Here is a 15,009-nt window from a genome sequence, read left to right as displayed (position 1 = left end):
TGGGGTAGCTATTTGTACACGCAGTTGCATTTCCCTGTTGAGAAGGGAATGTCTTTATTGTAACGCTGCCTCACAAGAGCTTTTGAAACATTTCAGTGGCTGCCGTGAGACGACAAGGTGAAGCAACAAATAAACGGAGAATCTTTGTTTTGTTTTAGAATTACGACCCTGGTACCCAGTATTTCATCCGTTTGAGAAAAACAATTTCCTGCAAGAGATTTACAAAATGGCAACTACCGTAGCATGGCTTAGAGCACTACTGGCTGAATAAAAATGAGAGCAGAGCATTGCAGTTTCATCCTCACAAATGGCACCTTCAAGTTCCTTTTAATTTCAGTTTGGTCAATCTGGGGTGGGAAGTAGAGAGCATCAAAGCAGCATTTTCAAGTATGTTAAGAACTAACCTTTTATGGGCTATTCTCTTTTGTTGTTTAAAGAACTTGAAAGTAATTTAAGATGACAATTTAGACCTTTACAGAGACACTCTGCATGTCAGGTAACTAGTGCAGTCAGTTAAAAATTTATTTTTCTTATACATTTAGACTCTGCTTTGACATTGCCTTAAGCACAAATGATGCTTTAAGAGGACTAAGAAGAAAGGTTTGCATTTTAGGTCAAGACCGTTTGAATGTCACTATTTACACACAGGCATTTTTTGGCTTAAGGGCCAACTGGATCTAGAAAGTCACTTAAAAAATTGTGAAGCTATTAGTAAGAAAATCGTAAGTCTTCAGAAAGCATGAGCCTTTCATTGGCGCTTCCACGCATGCTTCTGAAAATGGGGAAGACATTTTCAGCGTAATTAATATGGAGGCTATTAGCCAGGATGGGCAGGCACGGTGTCCCTAGCCTCTCTTTACCAGAAGCTGGGAATGAGCAACAGGGGATGGATCCCTTGGTGATGACCTGTTCTGTTCGTTCCCTCTGGGGCACCTGGCACTGGCCACTGTCGGAAGACAGGATCCTGGGCTAGACGGACCTTAGGTCTGACCCCGTAGGGCCATTCTTATGAGGCAGTGAAACTTTAACTTTAAATTCTGGCTGATGGAAAAGCGAGTGGCAGGTCTGTAGGTACTCTGTGCGCCTCTTCTGGTTTTCTTATGTAAATGATATGAGAAGAAGAGGAGGACTTGTGGCACCTTAGAGACTAACCAATTTATTTGAGCATAAGCTTTCGTGAGCTACAGCTCACTTCATCAGATACAGTGAGCTGTAGCTCATGAAAGCTTATGCTCAAATAAATTGGTTACTCTCTAAGGTGCCACAAGTCCTCCTCTTCTTTTTGCGAATACAGACTAACATGGCTGCTCCTCTGAAACCTGTCGATATGAGAAGAGTCTAGCTTGACCTTTGTTTTTCAGTACCCCAGCAACTATGGACCAGAATTATATTGTTTGTGGGCTGCAGCAAAAACTAAACATGTTGTATTCCTTCCTGAGAAGTCACCTGAATAAGAAGAGCCTTGTGTTTTATGCAAGTTGTAAGGAGGTACCATTCATATGTATCTCTTTCTTTTTGGATATAATCAAGTATGAGGAAGTGAAACTAATTATTTTGAAATCTGCAAGAGAGACTTAAATGGTAAAATAAGAGTGCAAAAATTAACAGGTGTGTTTGAAAAAAATAGATGGTGAAAGTTGTTTCAGTAAGAGCTGGTTGTATTTTTAACTGGTGTGGGACATTTTGTACTTTGTTTACATAATGTGTAAAGGGGTGACTTTAAAAGGTGGTGATATGAATACTTATGTGGTATCAAGGAAGAGAAGGCAGCTGAGAGTATGGAAAGACTTTCTTTATGGTCTTTTGACTTGATCCTGCAAACACTTATTGTGAAAGTAATTTTACTTCCGCGAGCAGTCCATTGAAGTACTGGTGCTTAAGCGTTTGCACCATGATGCCGTAGATATTTAATAATTACCGACTGTTTAAATAGAAGCCTTACAGATTACCTTATTTGAAAGGCTTTATGGATGTATTTGTTTTTCAAGTCTTTTAAATGAGTTGTAAAAACCAGTGTCTGCTCTCTCGCTGATATAAGAAGGTATGAATATCCATGTTGCCATATTGCTGACTTCAGTGTAGAGAGAAGACACAGATTAATTTTTTGGTAGAAATTCTGTTTCTATGATTGAGTCAGGGAATATATGCAGTTTCCTTAACTACTAGCTTAAAAAAAAATTCTTGGCACTTAAAAAAAACCCACACGTTGTTGTGCACCATAATAAACAGGCAACAAATGTCTTGGTGAAAGAAAGTGCTCTCGGTGGAAATACTAAAATTAGGCGGTGGTGGATTTACCCTGATGCAATCCTGGTATCTGTGCACGTGCACTGAAGTGCCTGTGAAAGCTGCACTACCGGGGAGATCTGGTTTAGCCCACACACTTCTGACTTGCTAAGGTGCAACGCCCCATCTCTCCTGCCCACTCCCCAGCTCTCTGCAGGACTTGACACTCTCGCTAGGTGGTGCTTCCCGCTCTGCGGAGTATGGCACCTTAGCTTCCTGTCTCAGTATCTGGGGGGAAGGTGATAATCTCTTTCCACTCATGTAATCAGGTCCCATCCCATCTCTGGGGTGGAGGAAAGCTATTTTGCTTTAAATGCTAAGAATATATTTACTTCCTAGTAGAGAACTATCACCATCACAGTTTGTTGCTTCCTTATCTAAAAGCCAGTCATTATATCCAAAAACTAAAATAATTAAAATACTGTCTCCTCAATGCGGTCTCTCTCTTTAACGGGGCCTCACTTCAGTAATCTGTACTTAGTTTATTCCTGTTTGACTTTGTAAAACGTCTGTTTTGAGCAATCTTGTAATGCTGTTCATTACTGACGTGTTGAATTGAAGCTGTGTGGCTCTCTAATCCATAGACCGTCCAGCTGTTCCAGCACTCGGTAATTTGTGTGCAGGAAATAGATAACAAGAACGGGATGTCCCGAATGCCAGGAGAGTTTTCAAAGGCTTTAAATACTCTGATGCCTCTTGCATTCCATGGGTTAGTCTGAGAAGTAGATAAAAGGAGCAGCCAACCAGTAGCTGTTGAGAGGAAGTTGGAGGGATTTTTGTAATGCCTGCCTCTGAACTGAAATGTCAATGTGGGAAAAATCAGCTCTCCTTTCTTGCTTCTAACGAGGTAAAACAATAGCTGAGGCAAGAACAAGAAGATTCCTATTGATGGAAGTAGTTTTGTGTACGTCTTGCTTTCCTTTGACTGTTTTTTGTTAGAAGGAAAGCATATTAGTTGTTCCCTTGTTTTCTCATTGTGCTTTTGTAACTTACAATATAATTTTTCATACTTAATAACTTAAAAGTGATTAGGTGTACTTGTTCAAAGTGCTTTCAAGAACTCACTTGCACTTGTCTGACATCGGAAGTTGGGTTCAAACATTCAGAAGTAAAATTCACTGGCCCAAAATATCATCTTGTCTCCAACAGATTAGAAGAGGGAAATACTCTAAATTAGGAGGCGACAGAGCATAGGACTCCATCTCTACCTTCCATACGGTTTGGTTCTCACTGCTAAGGAATTTATGTGGATGCGTCTGTTTAGAAACAGTTGTGTGGATAATTGTTGCATATTCTGTGACCATCATCAAATAGTAAATATTGATTCTACACAGTGCAACCAAGTTTGACTGCTGTTAGCCTGGAATGCCCGTTAAATTCAGGGGACACCATCACCGGCCTAATCACATCAGCCACATCATCAAGGGCTCGTTCACCTGCCCATCCGCCAATGTGATCTATGCCATTGTGTGCCAGCAATGCCCCTCTGCCATGTCCATTGGCCAGACCAGACGGTCTCTATGCAAAAGAATAAATGGACACAAATCAGACATCAAGAATTATAACATTCATAAACCAGGCGGAGAACACTTCAGTCTCTCTGGTCACGCGATCTCTGACCTAAAAGTCGCAATATTACAACAAAAAGACTTCAAAAACAGACTCCAACGAGAGACTGCTGAATTGGAATTAATTTGCAAACTGGATACAATTAACTCAGGCTTGAATAGAGACTGGGAGTGGATGAGTCATTACACAAAGTAAAACTATTTCCCCATGTTTATTCCCCCCCTTCCCCCCACTGTTCCTCAGACGTTCTTGTTAACTGCTGGAAATGGCCCACCTTGATGATCACTACAAAAGGTTTTCTTCCCCCCCCCTCCCCCCCCCGCCCCCGCTCTCCTGCTGGTAATAGCTCATCTTAAGTGATCACTCTCCTTACGGTGTGTATGATAACACCCATTTTTTCATCTTCTGTGTGTATATAAATCTCCTCACTGTATTTTCCACTGAATGCATCCAATGAAGTGAGCTGTAGCTCACGAAAGCTTATGCTCAAATAAATTGGTTAGTCTCTAAGGTGCCACAAGTCCTCCTGTTCTTTTTGCAAATACAGACTAACACGGCTGCTTCTCTGAAACCCATTCAATTTGAAATTTTCTTCCTTTTAATTATGACTGCCTTTCAATGTGGACTGTTGAGTCTTACCTAGCAACCCCCTCTTTGCTGTCATAGAAATAGAAAGTGATGTTTTAATACCTGGATAGATATGGTAGAAGCAGCTGACCACAACTAATTTCAAGCTCTGATTGTATAGTAAATTGATATTCTCCATAAAGAGTGGGTCAAATCACTTACTCAATCATTAAATCCCAGGGCATGTTATTATCTGTAAGACCTGTCCTTGCCAGGTGTGAAATTATGTTCCATTCAGTGCTCTGTCATTACTTAGGAAATGAAGACACCATTAATTTTAGTTCACTTTGACAAAGGGGATAGCTGTTTATGATATGCTGATACATGCAGTTAATTTTCAATTCAGGAGATTGTTCACAGGCAGTGTCTACAAATTGATCTGAATGATGGCTCTCTCAGAATAGTAGTACAAAATAAAATACTGCGCCGTGTTAAAGCTTTAATCTCTTTCTCTTTCTCCACAGATTTCCCTGCAGTGAACTGGGTCATTCAGTTTGATTGTCCAGAGGATGCAAATACATACATTCACAGGGTGGGAAGAACAGCCAGGTACATGTTTAATTATGATTTGCATTTGAGTGTTTGCAACTAAATAGCTGTGTGTGTTGATCACAGGAAGAAAACTAATAACCTGATTAGCTAGGTACAGGTCAGAAGGGACTAAAAGCCATTACTACCTGAAGGCTGTTTGACAGCTTATGTGAAGTGAATTTGTCTTTATCAATCCTCCACAGATCTGTATAAAAAAATCTCTACAAAATTAGCACAAATACGCATAGTTGAATAGTTAAGAGACTGAACTGTCCTCTCATTCTTAGACGTGGTCCTGCCAGGCAGAGTGGAAGCTCATTTGTGCTGTACCTGTTCTACAGATAAATAAGACTTTACTCTCTAGTGCTGGCAATGCATTTTCTTCCAGTGGCATTAAATTCATTTGAAAAGGATGATGCAGTGTTTCTTGTTTTTATTTGGAAAATTCTGATGTCATTAAGTAGGTTGGTTTCTAAAAATCTTTAAGTTTTCAACATTTAATAGAATCATACTCTTGGGGATAGGAACAACTTATATTAATTATTTGCTCCCTAAAGCAATTTCTTGAAAGAGTTGCGTGAGTCATACCGACTTGTGTGAAAACTCAGTAGATAAAATCTTCAAAAATACACAGACTTCAGAGGGGGCATTACATCTCAGATGATAACTCGTGCTGAAGATTTGTCATCACATTTTTTATCAAAAGTCACAGCGCAATCATGCTACATTTAGTAAAGTCACGGGCTTGATTTTTGATATTTTAAAACAAAAATGCCATGACAAACAAGGAGGAGGGGCCCGAGTGAGGTAGTGATGGGGATGGAGAACAAGCCTGCCCCACACTCACCCTGCAGTGGCAGCTCCTGTCCTGCCTGGCTTCCCTTCCTGGGTGCTGGAACCTGGTGCATGGGGTTGCAGCGATGCTCAGGTTTGGCCTAGCAGCCCCTCCATCATGATGGGGAGCGGGGAGCCAGGCCTAGCTCCGCAGGGCAGGAGCCCTGACTGGAAGGTGAGTTTATTAAAATCACAGATACAAAGACACCTCATGGACAACTGGTCAAATCACTGTATCCGGGATATTTTTTCCTCGCTGTGAAAAACCTACAGACTCTCTTAATAGTTTGCATCTTTTTTCCCCTTCTAGAAGGGGGTGATGGGTTTTTACTTGCTTTTGGAAATGCTTGTTATGAACTGAACCATTTGCATTCTTTAAAACACCGATTAAATGTTACTTACATTTAGACATGCCCCTGCTACTGTTGTCTCTGGGTATATGTACATTTGGAACTCAGTGCTGCAAAAGCTGGCATTTGCATGTTGGATACGATTGTTGTTATTGGGTCTCTGCATGAGAATAAAATACATGCATGGCTGTAACCCAGTTCTTCCTCTCCTTGAACTTGAGCCTGCTATGGTGTCATTATCCTGGGTTTGTGGCATCACACGATTGTCATGGAAAAGCAAATGGAGTAAATTCAGCATTATTGCGTAACGGCAGCTTCTAGCAGGACTCCTGAGAGTTTTCTCAGTATTAAGTGACTTGCCTGAAATGTGTCAGGCTGTGTGTGCCCGCTTTTTTCCCACGAGTACGACGGGATGATTTGTCTCACACAGGTGCTCTTGGGAATGCTTCTAAAGCACTCTGGAGACTAAAGCAGCCGTACTAGTGTTCCTAAAAAGGGTAAAGGAAATGGGATTTAATTCGAATCCTGCTGAGATCACTTTCCAGTGTACAAAGGGGGCCTTTTCAGAGAGCCTCTTTCAAATGAGACGTTTTCTGTGGTCGGGTAGTGGAAGAGGTACCGTGAATAGAGCTTAGCTGAATATTGGGGACAGAAGGCCTGTTTCTTGGTTGAGAAGCTGTACCCTCTGCTATACGGACTGACTACCCCTTGACTTCACCACACCTGTGTTGGGATCTCCTTTCAGACGAATTCTGCCAGGGCCTGTATTTAAGGCTTTGCTGAAGTTTCAAGGGAAGGCTGATAAGAACCAGCCTTCAGCTATTTTTGCTGGCAGAGTGGTGATTTGAAGAGAGCACTTTCCTTCTGTAGGAAAAGCTTTACAGGCAGTGGCGTAGCTAGGACAGGGAAACTGGGCGGGCAATGACGGGGCAGTTGGGGATAGGGAGACCGGCCTCCCCCACCAACTCTAGCTGTCCTTTACTGCTCAGCAGGCACCTGACCATGAGGCTGCCTGGGGGAGGCGGGGGTGAACCTTGTAGGGGCAGGGCTGGAGACCAGGGCAGCAGCATGTGGCGCTGGCAGGAGCGGGACGCGGATGGACACTGACCCGGTGTTGGGAGTCCCAGCCTGTGGATTCGGGGAGCTCCAGCCCCGATCTGGGTGGGCCTGGATGCTAAGTGGGTGGGCCGTAGCCCACTCAGGCCCACCCATGGCTACAGCCCTGTCAGGTGCTTGCTGACTCCTAATCTAATGCACAGATTAACGGTGAAGCTGCCCTGCATTAGGGTTTCATTGTGGGGGAATCTGCCAAGTTCTTCGAGTGCTTGCTCATGTCGATTCCAAGTAGGTGTGCGTATGCCGCGTGCACAGTCGTCGGAAGGTTTTTCCCCAAGCAGTACCCGTCGGGTCAGCTGGGGAGCCCCTGGAGCTGCGCCTTCATGGCGGTGTATATAGGTCCCTGCCGACCCGCCACCTCTTCAATTCGTTCTTACTGCCTCTGACGGTTGTTGGAGCTGTGTGTCTCTCTTGCCTCCGCAAGCAGTTTCCCCAGTGATTGGACTTTCTGTTAACCTGTAAATAGTTAATTAGTTAGTGTTAGTTTTCAGTAATTCGTTAGATAGAAGTGGGGGGTTCCCCCAAGCCCAATTCCCTCCCCTCTTGGGGTTCGGCACATGCCTCCATCCCAAGAGTTTAAGCCGTGCGGGACCTGCTACAAGCTCATGTCAATGGGCAACCCCCATGACTCCTGCCTAAAGTGTCTGGGGGAGGCACATCAAACAGATCACTTCAAGAGCTGCAAAGTTCTCCACCCGAGAACAAAGAAAGAAAGGGACTTCAGGCTCAAAGAACTCCTTATGGAGGCAGCCCTCCGTCCCCTGCCGGCTCTGGGCGAGCAGGACTTGGCATTAAGCACCTCTGTGTGCAGCGCTCTGGCCTCTGTTAGAGAAACTACGGCTCGCACTCACCGGTGCCACCTAAGCAGCACAAGAAGACGAATAGAGGGCGCTCACCCATGATCAGAGCACTGGCTCTGACAGCATAAGCGGTATGCGTCCTGCGCAGGGATCAGCACTGTCGACTTTGGGCCTGCAGAGGGATCCGTCAAGTCTGGTGCCACTGGACCCTCCTGCTAGAGAGTGCCAGGTGGAGGAGCAGGAGCTCCCTTCCATCCTGGACATGTTTGAGGTGGCCAGGGACTTGATTGCCATGATGGCACCGCAGTTTCCCACCAGGCAAGATAGACCTCCGACACCACAAGGCACGGCGCCGTCCAGAAGCAAGCCCATGATGATGAAGCTCTGCTCGCCTTCCCCACGGCACCATCCTCCCACACTGTCCTGCTTGGACCACCCTGCCAGATTGGCTGAAGAAGTTAGCTGTCTGGTTCTTCAACTCAGCAGCAGCAGTCGCTCGCTGGGTGCTCAGTGATTCTCTGCCTCCCTGGGCTCAGCTCTTGCCAAGCCCTGCTTTTGCTCTGCTCCTCCACAGCTTCAGCCCAGATCCTGTCCTACACCCAGCCTTGCTCCTGCCTCAGAACCAGCCCTGCTCCCTTCTTCCCTGCCCCGGTGATCCGGTTCTGACCCTTGGCTCTGATTCCTGACTCCGACTCTCCCTTGATTCTAGAGTGACCAGATATCCCAATTTGATAGGAACAGTCCTGATCTGGGGGTCTTTTTCTTATACAGGTTCCTATTTCCCCCCACCCCCATCCCGATTTTTCACATTTGCTGTCTGGTCACCCTACTTGATTCTTGGCTCTGGCATTTGGATTCTGACTCTAGTTCTAATCTTTGGACCTGCTTCTTGGTTTTGGCCCTGTCTCAATCCCTGCTTTTGGCATTTGGACACTCACCACTAGGCATGACTCCCACTCTGACCACTATGCCTGACCGCCTACAACCCGGTCTCCTGACATGTGCTCAGTCTGGTTTGTGGTTTAACCATCTGATGAGTTCCATGTAACCTTGTGCATGTCTTTGTGAGGAAACCAAGTATCACCAATAATCAGTGCATGTTACTGCACAGCGATTCTCAAACTGTGGGTCGGGATCCCTTTCTAATAGGGTCGCCAGGGCTGGAGTTAGACTTGCCTGGGCCCAGGGCTGAAGCCCAAGCCTGAGCCCTGGGCAGCAGGGCTGAGACTTGGGCTTCAGCCCTGGGATCAGGTTACAGCTCCCCCCACCCCCTGCCTGGGCCTGAAGCCCTTGGGTTTTGACTTTGGCCCCTTCTGGCCCGGGGGAGCTAGGGCTTGGGCGGGCTCAGGGTTTGGTTCTCCCTCCTGGGGTCGCGTAGTAATTTTTGTTGTCAGAAGGGGGTCGTGGTGCAATGAAGTTTGAGAACCCCTGTTATAGCAAGTTCTTATCTTTCTCTGTTATCGTTTGCTATCCTAATGCCATGTGGGAAGTAGTTTTGTTTTGCTCTATAGGGGTGGCTTGCTGCATCAGGGCCTCTAGTGGTGGAGCACGTACGGGCCCTGGCTGGGAGTTCAGATGTGGGAGTTCAGTGGGGACACTGGGGCATGGCCACTAGGTATCTCGAGGGGATGGAAGACCACGAGTGTCGATGAAGCCCCCTCGCACTAGGCCCAGGTGTCCTTGCCCCCCCCCCACTCCGGCCTGGAGGCACTCGCAGCAGCTCTGTGTACTAGGCCCAAGTGTCCTTGGCCCCCCGCGCCTGGAGACACTCGCAGCAGTTATGCTGAGGATCTGCAACAATATGTTGCAGAGTCAGACTGCCTGAAACTAAACAAGGCCAAAGAGGGCAGATATGGAAGAACAATGCTGAATAAAGCAGCTTTATGTATGGTTTAACAAATGATACAGAGAACAAGGGAACTAGCTGGGAACTGAATTGGCTGGCTATATGGATACTTAGGGCAGCTTGCTATTGGATCGGTATGCTGGGAAAAAGGATGTATAAAAGCCTGTGTAACTTCCTGCTCTGGGTGCAGGATTGGAGATTTTATTCTCCCTGTACCTTTTTGCAGCTGCAAATAAACTTTTCTGCTTCTCCACCCCGTTGTGATTATTGGGTGTAGCACACCGGGTAGCGAACCAACCTCAGCTGTTGTTTAGCCTCTCGGCACCGGGTGCCGGCAACAATAACAATTATCAAAAAGTGTCATGTTTTCTCTAGTGACCTGCTAACATATTTTGCCACCAGGATAAATATGGAATAATTCTAATGAATTACCACAGATTTACATTGGTGTAACTGAAATTATGCATTTAATATCCTGTTTCAGGTTAGTAAGAATAAAAGAATGCTGTGGGTTTTGCGGATGTGTACAAGATACAGATTTATAAAAACAACATGAAAACAGGTAGTTATGCTGGGGAAAGGGGAAGCCTTATTGAAGCTGGTGGGCATACCAGTTGTCCTTTATTCAGGATCAATGTAAAAACAATCAAGCTCTTTTGTGGAATAGATGGCTGACTTAATAGAAGTCACCATCAAGTAAAGCTGGAATAGGAGTTGAGCCATACAGTGGAATGGGCTTTCACTGGGGTCTGAATGCAAATGCAGGGGGATGGGGTTCGGGGCGGGGGGGGGGAGGAAGAGAGGGAGTGTGACACCTCAGAAGCACAAAGGAGCCCCAGAGAAGTATTTGTAGTGTGATCTCAGAAAAAGTTGAGAGAGAGAGAGAGAGAGAGAGAGAGAGAGAGCGCGAGCGCTTTATGGTAGACTGCTGGATAGAAAGAGGCTTGGAATTGTGAGCCAAGAAACTATTCCTGCTGTTGTTAGGGAAATAGAACTTTGTGTACATTCTTTGTAAATAAGCAGGATTGTGTCAAAAAAATACCTGACTCCATCATCCATTTCTCCCCCTAATGGAAACAACTCACAAGACCCAAAATATTCACTAATTGCTCAGGTCAAAAGGGATAACAATATTGTGAATTCTTTTGTTTTCCTATTCTTAGATAAAGAATAGACCTGCTTCAGTAAAGAACCATAAACACTGAAAATACTGTTTTGTTCTCTCAGAGCTAGCTCTCAGTAGATCTAGAAAATAAGAGTGTTTGTTGTTACACAATCCTTAGAATTCAATTATTTGCACAAATCATTTTAATTTTTCTCTGGTTAGGATTTAAAAATAAGCAATTTGATATTCTGTATAGTGTTTAGGAAATTTGTAGGATTAAAATCAGCATGTATTCTGTATACATGGCTTTACCATATATGCAACCTCACATCTACACTTGTAAGAGGACCACATTTCCTGAAGCAGTTTCAAACCACTTCAAGCTAGGACAGTTTTAAGCTACTTTATGTTTCAAATGTGAATGGTGTCCAACTGTGTCAATTAATTTTTTTAAATTATGACCATGATCTAAGATCCACATTTTCAGAATTTTCTTACATCATTCATATGCTCGGATGAATAAGGCTGCTTTCCTGAACTGCGGTCCATATTTGGAACTGTCTTTATAGTTTAGACTCAACCACCCTTCTTCTACAGTTTGGAAGTTGTTCGATACTCCCTCGGGACCAGATTTACTCTTCTTTACACAGATTTGGGCCCTAGTCGGGGAGCGACATACTCATGTAACCGAGGAGCAGAATTTGGCCCTCATATGGGTTCAGTCTCTCAGTTAGGCCTGCCTTTTTATCTTATCTATTGATATGGCATCCACCCCGAGAGTAGAAGAGCAGCTGTCCCATTTCAGACAAGATACATCAATACCTATATTGATTATTCACAATGTTTTTATCTTTGTTGTACTGTTCCTTTTGAGAAATAAGAAAATAGAGTAAAAGTAAAATGTACTTTTTCTCCCAAATCTATGTGCCATTCCTGATCTTGATTGAACAGGGGAGAGCGTCTTTCCTCTGGATTAAGAATCCAGCTGAGACAACTACCCCAGCCCCACACATTCTACAAGGGAATCCAAAGTCAGAGCAGTGGCATTCAGTGAAGGGTAGCTGCTCTCTTTGAACATCCTGATAGATGAAATAAAGGACTGGGGGGTCATCATTAAAAGTACCTTAAATGGGAGCTCAATCCCCAGAGCTATGATTGCCGAATCAGGAAAAAACAAGAAAGTATGTCCTCTCAGGGACTGGCATATTCAAGTTTACAAGAGAGACGATAAAGACTGGCCATGACGTAGAAAAATCAAAATTCAAGTTTGCCAGTAAGAAAAGAGCCTGAGTAATAGTCAGCTAAAGAATGGAAGGGACCAGTTAACCCAGGAAGTTACAAGAGCCTTTATTAAAATGGAGAGCTACTTTTGTCCTTCTGTCTGCTTGCTTCTGGCATAGGTTGACTCAGAAATAGAGGGGGAATCTCTTGGGGTCCAGCAACTCTGCTGGCTTGGGAAAGTGTGCACTGCATCACCCACTCCTCCCTGTGTGAGACAATCTCTGGGCCTCTGTTTCGACAGTTCAAAACCCTTAAAAATATCTTTCTTTACAGCTCAATACAGAAATTGCCAGAACCTAGTCCTGTACTTTTTTCTTTAAAAACAAACAATGAAATGGGGATGTTTGCATGACAATGATATGAATCGATGTCTGTATTTTTATATCTTTAGACGCCCAACAAATATATAAAAATCTGCATTAAAATAACAATTAGTAAGTTTGCAAAACTGAGCAATGGAAAGTTCAGAAATGCTAGGATTCAGGGAGTCTGAGTACTGCGCACGTGCATTTTGACACAGTCTTTAATTGCACAATTGTACTATTTTTTTCCACAGGCCCCTCATTCAGTGACCATTGAAGCGTTGTTTGCCTTCAGACACTGTGTACATACTTCTGCAACGTGACCACATCAAGTCAGGTTCCAGGTCGCAGTCCTTCTCTTCCAGGGGCTCAGTGGCCAGGGCCCAGTATATCTAAAATATCAGGTAAATCCCTGGGATTAGGGTTGTGGCTGACAGGGCCTATTTCTCAGGCACCATGAAGTTTTCTACTATAAGGATGAGGCTTGTCTGTGCAGTAGATAGAGCTTTCTCAGGGGACAGTCTGTGACAGGAGAACAAACTCCCATGTCATTCCGAGGCTATTAGAGAGACAAGGTGGGTGAGGGATAGGGTGACCAGATAATGAGTATGAAAAATCGTGATGGGGGTGGGGTGGGATTGATAGGCCCTAAACCCCGAATATCTGGACTGTCCCTATAAACTTAGGACATCTGGTCACCCTAGCTGAGGTAATATCTTCTGTTGGACCAACTTCTGTTGGTGAAAGAAATAAGCTTTCAAGGACCTGAAGGAGAACTCTGTGCAGTCCTTTCACCAACAGAAGTTAGTCCAATAAAAGATATTACCATGACAGATGTGAGTCATATTATTAATGTACTAGAGGAAGCTGCTCAGATACTTCATTGATGAGAACAGTAGAAAAACCTATATAGAATAAAGTGAAGGAGAAAGAGAGAGCCTCTTTCTGAGATTATCCTTTTCCTTCTCCCTAATGATCCTATTTGCTAACAAATACATACATTCTTAGTGCTGTTGTGGCTTTGTGCAGAAGTGTGAATTGTCTCAGTAGATTCTGATGTATTTTATCTTTTAGGCAAAGATATCGAAAACAGGGAATACAAACAACACCTGTTATGCAAACCCGCACCACTAGGTGGAAGCAGATATTCTGAGTTGTCATTAATTGAGAAACCATTTCAAAAAGCGAAGTAATGTTCTTGGAATTCTGCTTTAAGCCACAAGGCACACAGCTAAGCAGAGTCATCTTTTGCGTGCTGGATCTTTAATTTTTTTTCCATACGAGAACCTGCTTAAAATCCCATTAATAAACTGTGTTCTCTTCACTCTCCTATTTGTCTGTGCTGTGACGGAAGAATATAATTGTCTGTCAATAATGGCTTTTATTTGAAGCAGAGAGTTAGAAAACATGTGTGTAAAATGCTTTGAAGAAGAAAATCTCTCTAGAAATGCAAATTATTATTATTGTTGTTATTGGGTCAAATTCTACAGTAGGGATTTAGGCTCCTAGCTTCCACTGATTTCAGTGGAAGTTAGGAGTCAAAAGACCTTTGAGGAGCTGGGCCTCATACCCTACTCAGACAAAACTTTGACTGACTTTAATTCAGCCTAGCCCTGCGTTGGGTTAAGCCCAATATCTTAGTGTACATTGTACAGAAGCTTCTTGATAGCAGGAGTCAATCAGCAGCTGTTTTTTCAGTAATGCTGTCAAGGTTCCTTCCCCACTCTGAACTCTAGGGTACAGATGTGGGGACCTGCATGAAAACCTCCTAAGCTTACTTTTACCAGCTTAGGTTAAAACTTCCGCAAGGTACAAATTTCCACTGCCACCACCAAACTTTAACTGGGTTTACTGGGAAACGTAGTTTGGACACATCTTTCCCCCACCCCCCAAAATCCTCCCAACCCTTGCACCCCACTTCCTGGGGAAGGTTTGGTAAAAATCCTCACCAATTTGCATAGGTGACCACAGACCCACACCCTTGGATCTTAGAACAATGAAAAAGCATTCAGTTTTCTTACAAGAAGACTTTTAATAGAAGTAAAGGAATCACCTCTGTAAAATCAGGATGGTAGATACCTTACAGGGTAATTAGATTCAAAACATAGAGAATCCCTCTAGGCAAAACCTTAAGTTACAAAAAAGACACACAGACAAGAATAGTCATTCTATTCAGCACAACTCTTCTCAGCCATTTAAAGAAATCATAATCTAACTCATACCTAGCTAGATTACTTACTAAAAGTTCTAAGACTCCAGTCCTGTTCTGTCCCCGGCACAAGCAGCATACAGACAGACACAGACCCTTTGTTTTTTCTCCCTCCTCCCAGCTTTTGAAAGGATCTTGTCTCCTCATCGGTCA

The 15,009-nt window shown here is 44.0% G+C and overlaps 1 protein-coding gene across 1 annotated transcript in view; it reads left to right on the top strand.

Moving 5' to 3' along the window:
• LOC141975279 (protein maestro-like) overlaps nucleotides 1-4,961 on the top strand; it is a 63,618-nt gene extending 58,657 nt beyond the window's left edge. Inside the window, exon 11 of the mRNA XM_074935576.1 lies at nucleotides 4,947-4,961. Coding sequence (XP_074791677.1) covers nucleotides 4,947-4,961 — 15 coding nt within the window. The remainder of the gene's footprint in view (nucleotides 1-4,946) is intronic.
• The last annotated feature ends 10,048 nt before the right edge of the window (nucleotides 4,962-15,009 follow it).

The sequence above is a fragment of the Natator depressus genome, chromosome 20, assembly GCF_965152275.1.
Source record: "Natator depressus isolate rNatDep1 chromosome 20, rNatDep2.hap1, whole genome shotgun sequence".
NCBI classification, from domain to species: domain Eukaryota; kingdom Metazoa; phylum Chordata; order Testudines; family Cheloniidae; genus Natator; species Natator depressus.
Note: the sequence above shows the minus strand (reverse complement) of the source record. Positions and strands in the feature narration are given on the sequence as shown.